Genomic DNA, 10,636 nt, shown 5'->3' on the forward strand with positions numbered 1-10,636 from the left:
GCAAATAGGGAGTATCACCCAAAAAAAAAAAAAAAAAAAAAAAAAAAAAAGAAATAGATTGTGATTTTTGATTACAGTGGTACTTTTAGAGTTCATAAAAATGTTGAAATGTAGTAAAGGGTAAAGCAGCACATAAAATCATCCATAATTTCAGTATATAGAGATAATCACAATTTACATTTTCCTTTCAGTCTCATTCTCTTCTTTTAACAGTTTTATTCAGGTATAATTTACATACCATATAATTTACTTGTTTTTTTAAGAGTACAATTCAGTGATTTTTGGTAAATTGAGAGTTTCGCAACCATCATTACAATCCAGTTTTAGAACTTTTCCATCACCCCAAATCTATCTTATATACACATATAAATGTGCCATAAAATTGAGATCATACTGTATATAGAGTTTAAAATTAGCTTTTATTGTTAATGAGTGTATTATGAATATTTCCCAATGGGTTACATTTCCTAAGATACAGAATTTTACATTGCTACATAAAATTTCCCTCTGTACATGTACTTATAATTTATTTAATAAATTCCTTATAAATGTTGGACACATATTAGTTTCCATTTTTCACTATGTAAATATGTCCCTGTATACATCTTTTATTATTTCCTCAGGAACAATTCCTACAAAGTAAATTGCCCTCTCTAAAGAGCATACAAATTGACGGAGACACCATTAGGCCATTTTCTGAGACTGCACAGGTCACAAAGCAATCTGATCTTTGGGAATACAGCTACATTTTATAGGCCTCTTAGATAATGTTACTCTAAGTGCTTTACGTGGGGCTTCTCTGGGCTTTTTTTTTTTTTGAGATGGAGTTTCGCTCTTACTGCCCAGGCTGGAGTGCAGTGGGGCGACCTTGGCTCACTGCAACCTCCACCTCCCAAGTTCAAGCGATTCTCCTGCCTCAGCCTCCCGAGTAGCTGAGATTACAGGTGCCCGCCACAATGCCCGGCTAATTTTTTTGTATTTTCAGTAGAGACGGGGTTTCACCATGTTGGCCAGACTGGTCTCGAGCTCCGGACCTCAGGTGATCCACCTGCCTCAGCCTCCCAAAGTTCTGGGGTTACAGGTGTGAGCCACTGTGCCCAGCTTCTCTGGACTTAACTATGTGGTGAGATAGTATAAGGCAGTGGCTTTCAAAGTTTTCTGGCCATGACCCTTGTGGGAAATACATTTTGTATCTCAACCTCGTATGTACACACAGACATGTAGACACTCAAATGTATAACCTAAAATTTCATAAAGCAGTACCTACTGTTACTAATTGTAGTGCACTCTGCTATTTCTTATTCTACTTTATACTGTGTCATTAAAAAGTGCTGGTCACGACCCACTAAATTTATTTCCCAACCCACTAATGAGCAATGACTCACAATTTGAACACACTGGACAGGGGGATAGCCAATAAAATTGAAAAGAGCAAGGAAATTAGTGTATTCATGATCTCCTCTCCTGTCTCTTACATTTTTGCAGTAGCAATGTAAAGGAGTCCTAAGAGAACAGACATTCTGGGAATAGCAAGCCTACCGCTGCACAACTGCTTTCCTAGGCTTGCCCCTAGTACCAAGCTCCTGACGCATATAGCAGTGGCAGTCATAACCAGCTCATAGTAAGGTTTGTCACAGGGACTGGTTGTAAGAACTGATTTGGTTGGTATAGCTGTGAGGGCCTGGCACGGTGTCCATGTGTGCCTCAATCCTAATTCTGAAAAAGGCTGATCCTGGGAGTGCTAATTAGATACACAGAGAGGAATGCATGCTGCCAAAAGGCCAAGTTCGTGGTGATGCTGCTGTGGCTGAGGTGCAGTCATCAGTCTGGAATGTGGACACGGAACTTCTCTCACATCTGATTCTTCACTTGACTGGATTCATAGAACCCAAAAGCCACCCCACCAACATAAATTGTGTCTCTAGGTTCTGTGTTGGCTCACACCCAAAATTTCTGGGCCTTCTCACTTGGTGCGTATGAATGATACATATGAGTGAAGTCTAGGATGGGGCCTTAGTGTTAAAGCCCCAGGGTAGTGTGACTGAGATTGTTGGTAAAGAGTGTGCAGTGGTTGGCATAACCTCAGAAATTCTGAAATGGGACTGCACCTGCAGACTGAAGTGTTGAGAGAGCCAGGGAGGTGCAAGGACTGGGCAGGGTAGAGGCAGGAACCCTGCCTGCCAGGAAGAACTAGCATCCTGGGGGCAGAAAGGCTGTCCTTTCAAGTAGCAGCAGATGTACTGGTATTTTTGTAATGGAGAAGCATACTTTCCAGGAACATCAGGCCAGATTGTCTGACCAGAGTATCTCTACCTGCTTAAAATCTAAGTAGTTTTCTTGTTCTTTGCAGTATCTTATCAAACATACATGAAGTACATCAGAACATGGGCTACTGCCCTCAGTTTGATGCCATCACAGAGCTGCTGACTGGGAGAGAACACGTGGAGTTCTTTGCCCTTTTGAGAGGAGTCCCAGAGAAAGAAGTTGGCAAGGTACTGTGTGCACCTGAAAGCCAGCCTGTCTCCTTTGGCATCCTGACAATATGTACCTTATGGCTTTTCCACACACATTGACTTCAGGCTGTTTTTCCTCACGAATGCAGCAGCACAAAATGCTGGTTCTTTGTATCTGCTTTCAGGGTGGAAACCTGTAATGGTGGTGGGGCAGGGCTGGCTGGGCAGAGAGGGAGTGCTTCTCCCTGTTTTGGCTCCTCACCAGTTGTTGGGTTACGATGATAGAATCTAGTCCTACTCAGTGAAAGAACTTTCATACATATATGTGTAGGACAGCATGATAAAATTCCCAAGCCAGACCAAAGACAAGGTGCTTTTCATCACTGTAGGTTGGTGAGTGGGCGATTCGGAAACTGGGCCTCGTGAAATATGGAGAAAAATATGCTGGTAACTATAGTGGAGGCAACAAGCGCAAGCTCTCTACAGCCATGGCTTTGATCGGCGGGCCTCCTGTGGTGTTTCTGGTGAGTGTCACGGTGGACTGAAAACTGTTGTTCCGGCCTGAGTGGAAAACATGACTTTTCAAAAGTCCTATACGTCCAGGGCTGTTGTATGATTGGCTTGTCTCCCACCAGGGACAGCAGAGCCACCTTGGAGAAGCTGAGGGAAGCTTCTCCCTTGGCACACACTGGGAGCACTGTACCATGCCTGCAGATGTTCCCAAATAGAGACACTCCAAGCACTTTGTTTCTGAGTGTGATTGAGGCTGGATATGTGATTTGATCTTTCTCTGGAACATTCTTTCTAATCATCTTTGTGTTCATTCCCTGAAAATGGAGAGTGTGGACACAGCTTTAAAATCCCCAGGGTAGCAACTAGGTCATAGTTCCTTACACATGGATCGATGAAAAACAGATCAGACTGGGCAGTGGCGCTTGACCCTTTTTCTTTTGTAGACCAGAGCATTGATGTTATTACCAGAAGAAGCCTTTGAGGCTTTTATGTATTCCAGACCACATGGGTCTGAAATTTGTTTCTGTAAGGCTAACAATTGCAATATACTAGGGTAATCTGAGTGAGCTGGAATAAAAAAAAAAAGGAATTTCACCCCAATCTTATACTGACTTCAATTCAATAGAGATTTCAGACAAAAAGTTGTTTTAGTATATACTTATCAGTCATGAAAAGATAATTACAGTTAAATGGGCTTTTTCGTTCCCTATTTATTTGGAGAAATTTGTTTAATTCTATAAAAAAGTACTCAGAATATTTGAGTTTCCTGCATCAATAAGACATTTATAATAATGACCTTGTTTACAAATGAATTTGGAACTTACTCTAATTCTTTGGTCCATCAAGAAATAACCAGAATGGTAAGTTAAAATTTAAGCTGTTTCAAAGATGCTTCTTCATTTAAAAGCAAATTTATCTTTGATTTTTTTTCCCCCCAGCAAATAAGACTTATTTTATTCTAATTACAGGATGAACCCACCACAGGCATGGATCCCAAAGCCCGGCGGTTCTTATGGAATTGTGCCCTAAGTGTTGTCAAGGAGGGGAGATCAGTAGTGCTTACATCTCATAGGTCCGTAGTAAAGTCTTGGCTTCTACACTGTGGGATGTTTTAACTTTCCAAGTAGAATATGCGATCATTTTGTAAAAATTAGAAAATGCAGAAAAGCAAAGAGTAGAACAATTATTACCTGAAATTATACGACTTGGAGACAACTACTATCTTCACTGGACTATTTATGTTTGCAGAATTTTCCTGTGCAAATCTGTGTGTGTGTGTGTGTATTCTTAGAAAAATGCAAGCCCAGTATAAATATCACTCTTCTTCACTTAACATATTGTAAACATTATTCCAAGTCAGTGCATTTAGGTGTCATTTCTTATAGCTGGATAGTATTCCATTAGGCTATACTCTCATTTAACTATTCCCCTTTTTGTAGACATTTGGATTCTTTCCAACTTGTTCACAATTGTAAACAGCACCACAGTGAACAGCATCATCCCTATATCCACATGTACTTGTAACAGGATATGATTCCCTAGGAAGCTGGAATGCTGGAAGTCATGGTGATGTTCTGATGGGTATAGAGAACCTCTCTAAAATGAAAACCTCTTTCTTTTTCACCGCAGTATGGAAGAATGTGAAGCTCTTTGCACTAGGATGGCAATTATGGTCAATGGAAGGTTCAGATGCCTTGGCAGTGTCCAGCATCTAAAAAATAGGTAACAAAGATAATTTCTTGGGGATAGTGCCTAGTGAGAAGGCTTGATATTTATTCTTTTGTGAGTATATAAACGATGGCTCTAAAATAAAGGGAAATAAAACTGAGCAAAATGGTATAGCGGAAAAAATGAGGGCTTTGAAGTCAGAAGTGCATTCAAATTCTGTCTTTACCATTTACTGGTCTGTGACTCCTGGGCAAGTTACTTAACTTCTCCAAGAGTCGATCTCCCTGGAAGATCTACCTCCTGGCTTTGTTCTATAGATGAAATGAAAAAAAATTTACATGTGCCAGTGCTGGTGAGAGTGCAAACTTTGGAGTTTGCATCCTGGCCCTACCGATTATGAGCTCTGAGCCATGGGCAAGTGACTAACTCCCTGGGCCTCAGTTTCTTTGTAACATCTGTCAGACTTCATGGGTCCAGGTGAGGATTAAAGGAGATCATGTATTTACAGCACATGGCGTGGCGCTTCACATGAAATAAGTATTTCGTAAATGATAACTGGTTCCTTCTCTCAGAAACTTATTTCTGGGCCTGCCAGGGGCCGCCCTTTTTCATGGCACAAGTTGGGTTCCCAGGGTTAAATATTCTTTTAAATAGTTTCCTGGAGATCCTCCATTTGGATATTTTTTTTCCTGCTTTCAGGTTTGGAGATGGTTATACAATAGTAGTACGAATAGCAGGGTCCAACCCGGACCTGAAGCCTGTCCAGGATTTCTTTGGACTTGCCTTTCCTGGAAGTGTTCTAAAAGAGAAACACCGGAACATGCTACAATACCAGCTTCCATCTTCGTTATCTTCTCTGGCCAGGATATTCAGCATCCTCTCCCAAAGCAAAAAGCGACTCCACATAGAAGACTACTCTGTTTCTCAGACAACACTTGACCAAGTAAGCTTTGAGTGTCAAAACAGATTTACTTCTCAGGGTGTGGATTCCTGCCTGTACACTCCTGCCCATAGGTCCAAGAGCAGTTTGTATGCTTGAATCAGTGCTTGAATTCCTGATCTACTATTACTGGCTATGCTTTTTACTAAACCTCTGAACCTGAAAAGGGAGATGATGCTTATGTACTATATGGGATTATTGTGAGAATTTATTGTAATAACCATAATAACTACCATTTAGTGAGTACCTACCATGGGCCAGGCATTTTACTTGGTGCCTAATCTTATATAAATTAGATTTAAAAAGTACCAAATCGGTCCTGACACTTAATAGATACTCAGTAAGTATTTTCTTCCCTATTCCCTTTAATCAAGACTGTATGTGCCAAAGTAAATGGATGACTGAGCAGTTGGTGATGTAGGGGGCGATATGTAAAGTCAATTGTTGGCGGGCATGGTGGCTCATGCCTGTAATCCCAGCACTCAGGGAGGCCGAGGTGGGCAGATCACAAGGTCAGGAGATCGAGATCATCCTGGCCAACATGGTGAAACCCTGTCTCTCCTAAAAATACAAAAATTATCTGGGCATAGTGGTGCCCACCTGTAATCTCAGCTACTTGGGAGGCTGAGGCAGGAGAATCGCTTGAATCCAGGAGGCGGAGGACAGAGTGAGACTCCATTTCAAGAAAAGAAAAGAAAAAAAAAAAGTCAGTTTTTGAGTTGTTACTGCTTTTTTCAAGTATTCTTGCCTCCTTCACACACAGTTTTCTAGTTAATCTATTTATGCAATTCTGTATGCTCCTACTTGACCTAATTTCAACACCTGGAAAAATAGAACTAGAATAAACAAAGAACAAGTTGAGTGGTATTTACAAAGGTCCATCTTGATCTTTTAACAGGTATTTGTGAACTTTGCCAAGGACCAAAGTGATGATGACCACTTAAAGGACCTCTCATTACACAAAAACCAGACAGTAGTGGATGTTGCAGTTCTCACATCTTTTCTACAGGATGAGAAAGTGAAAGAAAGCTATGTATGAAGAATCCTGTTCATACGGGGTGGCTGAAAGAGGAACTAGACTTTCCTTTGCACCCTGTGAAGTGTTCCGGAGAAAAGAGCCAGAAGTTGATGTGGGAAGTAATAAACTGGATACTGTACTGATACTATTCAATGCAATGCAATTCAATGCAATGAAAACAAAATTCCATTACAGGGGCAGTGCCTTTGTAGCCTATGTCTTACAGAGCTCTCAAGTGAAAGACTTGAATTTAGTTTTTTACCTATACCTATGTGAAACTCTATTATGGAACCCAGTGGACATATGGGTTTGAACTCATCCTTTTTTTTGTTGTTCCTGTGTATTCTCACTGGGGTTGCAACAATAATTCATCCAGTAATCATGGCCAGTGATTATTGATCAAAATCAAAAGGCATGCACATCCTCATTCCCTAAGCCATGCCATGCCAGGAGACTGGTTTCCCGGTAACACATCCATTGCTGGCAATGAGTGTGCCAGAATTATTAGTGCCAAGTTTTTCAGAAAGTTTGAAGCACCATGGTGTGTCATGCTCACTTTTGTGAAAGCTGCTCTGCTCAGAGTCTATCAACATCATTAAATATCAGTTGACAAAATGGTGCCATGTGTGGCTAACATCCTGCTTTGATTCCCTCTTTGATGAGCTGTTCTGGTGGCAGTAACATGCAACAAAAATGTGGATGTCTCTAGGCACAGGAAACTTGGTGCCATTGTTATATTGTCCTGTGCTTCGAGCCATGGGTCTACAGGGTCATCCTTATGAGACTCTTAAATATACTTAGATCCTGGTAAGAGGCAAAGAATCAACAGCCAAACTGTTGGGGCTGCAAGCTGCTGAAGCCAGGGCATGGGATTAAAGAGATTGTGCGTTCAAACCTAAGGAAGCCCGTGCCCATTTGTCCTGACTGTCGACTCACATGGTACACTGCATCTCAAGATGTTTCTTACCTGACACAAGTATATTATTATTTCTGGCTTTTTGAATTAATCTAGAAAATGAAAAGATGGAGTTGTATTTTGATGAAAATCTTTGTACTTTTTAATGTTATTTGGAATTTTAAGTTCTATCAGTGACTTCTGAATCCTAAAATGCCCCCTCTGTAGAACCCTGTGGTATAGAGGAGTATGGCCACTGCCCCACTATTTTTATATTCTTATGTAAGTTTGCATATCAGTCATGACTAGTGCCTAGAAAGCAATGTGATGGTCAAGATCTCATGACATTATATTTGAGTTTCTTTCAGATCATTTAGGATACTCTTAATCTCAATTCATCAATCAAGTATTTTTTGGGTGTATGCTGTAGCTGAGAGAGTATGTACGTATGTATAAGGATAGAGAGAAATTAAGTCTCAGTAGATTGTGCCATGTTATTCAGCTCACTGGTTTACAAATACAGGTTGTCTTATGGTTGTAGGAGCCCACTGTAAACAATATTGGACAGCCTTTTTTTTTTTTTTTTTTAATTGCAACAATGCAAAAGCCAAGAAAGTATAAGGGTCACAAGTATAAACAATGAATTCTTCAACAGGGAAAACAGCTAGCTTGAGAACTTGCTGAAAAACACAACTTGTGCTTATGGCATTTAGTACCTTCAAATAATTGGACACTCCATTAAATCTGACAATTCTCAAATTTTCATCATCTTTCAATCACTAAATCTATATTATTGTTTAAACAAACAATGCTTCTTATTGGGTTGTTTTAATTGTTTTTTTCTAAGTCAGTTAAACATTTTTTTAAAAATACTGTTTTCACTAATGCTTTCTGTATTGTTTGATTGTGTATTGGAACATATTGAGAGAACTATTGTTTGGCCAGCAAGTGAATTCTTTCAATACATTACTAATCACCTTTTCCAAAATGTGGAATATTAACTCTAAAGGCGTAAGACTTCAGATTTCAAATTAATCTCTATATATTTTTTAAATTTACAGAGTATTATATAACCCACTGCTGAAAAAGAAAAAAATGATTGTTTTATAAGTTAAAGTCAATGTTGATTTTAAATATAAGTAATGAAGGCATATTTCCAATAACTAGTGATATGGCATCATTGCATTTTATACTATCTTCAAAAATATAGAATTTATAGAATAATTTCTTCTCATTTAATATTTTTCAAAATCCAACTTCTGTTGGTTTTCTCATTTTACTAAAATCATATTCTAATTCTTCATTATAGTAAATCCATGAGCAACTCCTTACTTCAGTTTCTCTGACTTCAAGGCCATATTTTAAAAAATCAAAAGGCACTGTGAACTATTTTGAAGAAAACACAACATTTTAATAGAGATTGAAAGGATCTCTTCTGAAGCTAGAAACAATCTACGGTTATACATCTTCATTAATACTGTGTTACCTTTTAAAATAGTAATCTTTACATTTTCCTGTGTAAACCTAATTGTGGTAGAAATTTCTACTAACTCCATACTCAATCAAGCAAAATTTCTATGTATTCCCTGTGGGATATAACTATGTGAGTTTCAGAAATTCTCAAAATACGTGTTCAAAAATTTCTGCTTGTGCATCTTTTGGACACCTCAGAAAACTTATTAACAACTGTGAATATGGTAAATATAGAAGAAAATAATAAGCCCTCTATACCTAAATGCCCAGCACAATTCATTGTTAAAAAACAACCAAACCTCACACTACTGTATTTCATTATCTGTACTGAAAGCAAATGCTTTGTGACTATTAAATGTTGCACATCATTCATTCACTGTATAGTAATCATTGACTAAAGGGATTTGTCTGTGTTTTCTTCTTGTGGTTGTATATATCAGGTAAAATGTTTTCCAAAGAGCCATGTGTCACGTAATACTGAACCACTTTGATATTGAGACATTAATTTGTACCCTTGTTATTATCTACTAGTAATAATGTAATACTGTAGAAATATTGCTCTAATTCTTTTCAAAATTGTTGCATCCCCTTTTATAGAATGTTTCTATGTCGATAAGGATTTAGGTATGCTATTATCCCTTCTTATACCCCAAGATGAAGCTGTTCTTGTGCTCTTTGTTCATCATTGGCCCTCATTCCAAAGCACTTTACGCTGTCTGTAATGGGATCTATTTTTGCACTGGAATACCTGAGAATTGCAAAACTAGACAGAAGTTTCACAACAGATTTCTAAGTTAAATCATTTTCATTAAAAGGAAAAAAGAAAAAAAATTTGTATGTCAGTAACTTTATATGAAGTATTAAAATGCATATTTCTATGTTGTAATATAATGAGTCACCAAATAAAGCTGTGACAGTTCTGTTGGGCTACAGAAATTTACTTTTGTGCATTTGTGGCACCACCTACCGTTGAAGGGTTATAAAGCCATTAGAAAAGTAGAGGGGAAGTGATTTGGATCAAAAGGAAAAACTTGAGAAAAGATTCAAATGTTCCCTTAGTCATAAAAGAGAACTGAGGGGACTACTCGTAAATAAAAGGTTGTTTTGTATTTTCATGTTGTTTAAGATACTGAGTAACCGGTATTAAGTGTTAGAGGTTTTTAGATAAATCCTCTGCTTAATGATTATGAAGCTGCACTGAGATTTCTGAAAATGCTCTGTAGCTGAGCTTATTTAATAAATGTTCCCTTGGTATAGGGGAAGCTACAAAGGCAGCCTTCAGTGCCCTTTTTTTAATTCAACCAAAAATAGAAGGACACGATGTAGCAGGTATACTGACAAGGTGCTGGGGGTGGTGGCAAGGGTGAGCAGGAAGGAGTATAGATGTGGAAACAGAAATAATACTAATATCAGTGATTCTTTTCTCCTGTAATAAGTGCTATGCAGACAACATAGGAGTAGTGCTGAGACAATGTAAATGTATTTTTCATAGCTCATTAGAAATCAGTTTCAGAAAATGTCTGCTTATTTTGCTACTTGAAGAATCCCTGTCAAACAGTCCTTTTGAGGCAGTACAAGAGGTTGGCTCTATTTGTGACCTCTTGGGAATGGCTGTGACAAAGTGTCGTGAGCAGTCCTTTTTCTGTGGCACAGATCTGAACTTTGTGTGCAGAAAA

The 10,636-nt window shown here is 38.6% G+C and overlaps 1 protein-coding gene across 2 annotated transcripts in view; it reads left to right on the plus strand.

Moving 5' to 3' along the window:
- Positions 1-9,896, plus strand: part of ABCA1 (ATP binding cassette subfamily A member 1) — a 154,414-nt gene extending 144,518 nt beyond the window's left edge. For both annotated transcript variants that reach the window (XM_017876728.1, XM_017876727.1), the window contains exons 45-50: positions 2,351-2,492; positions 2,843-2,977; positions 3,935-4,038; positions 4,596-4,688; positions 5,334-5,577; positions 6,473-9,896. In XM_017876728.1, the coding sequence (XP_017732217.1) occupies positions 2,351-2,492; positions 2,843-2,977; positions 3,935-4,038; positions 4,596-4,688; positions 5,334-5,577; positions 6,473-6,613 (859 nt within the window). In that variant the 3' untranslated portion in view covers positions 6,614-9,896. The remainder of the gene's footprint in view (positions 1-2,350; positions 2,493-2,842; positions 2,978-3,934; positions 4,039-4,595; positions 4,689-5,333; positions 5,578-6,472) is intronic.
- Positions 9,897-10,636: the final 740 nt, after the last annotated feature.

Source organism: Rhinopithecus bieti, unplaced genomic scaffold (genome assembly GCF_001698545.2).
Source record: "Rhinopithecus bieti isolate Rb0 unplaced genomic scaffold, ASM169854v2 scaffold_9663, whole genome shotgun sequence".
Lineage (NCBI taxonomy): Eukaryota > Metazoa > Chordata > Mammalia > Primates > Cercopithecidae > Rhinopithecus > Rhinopithecus bieti.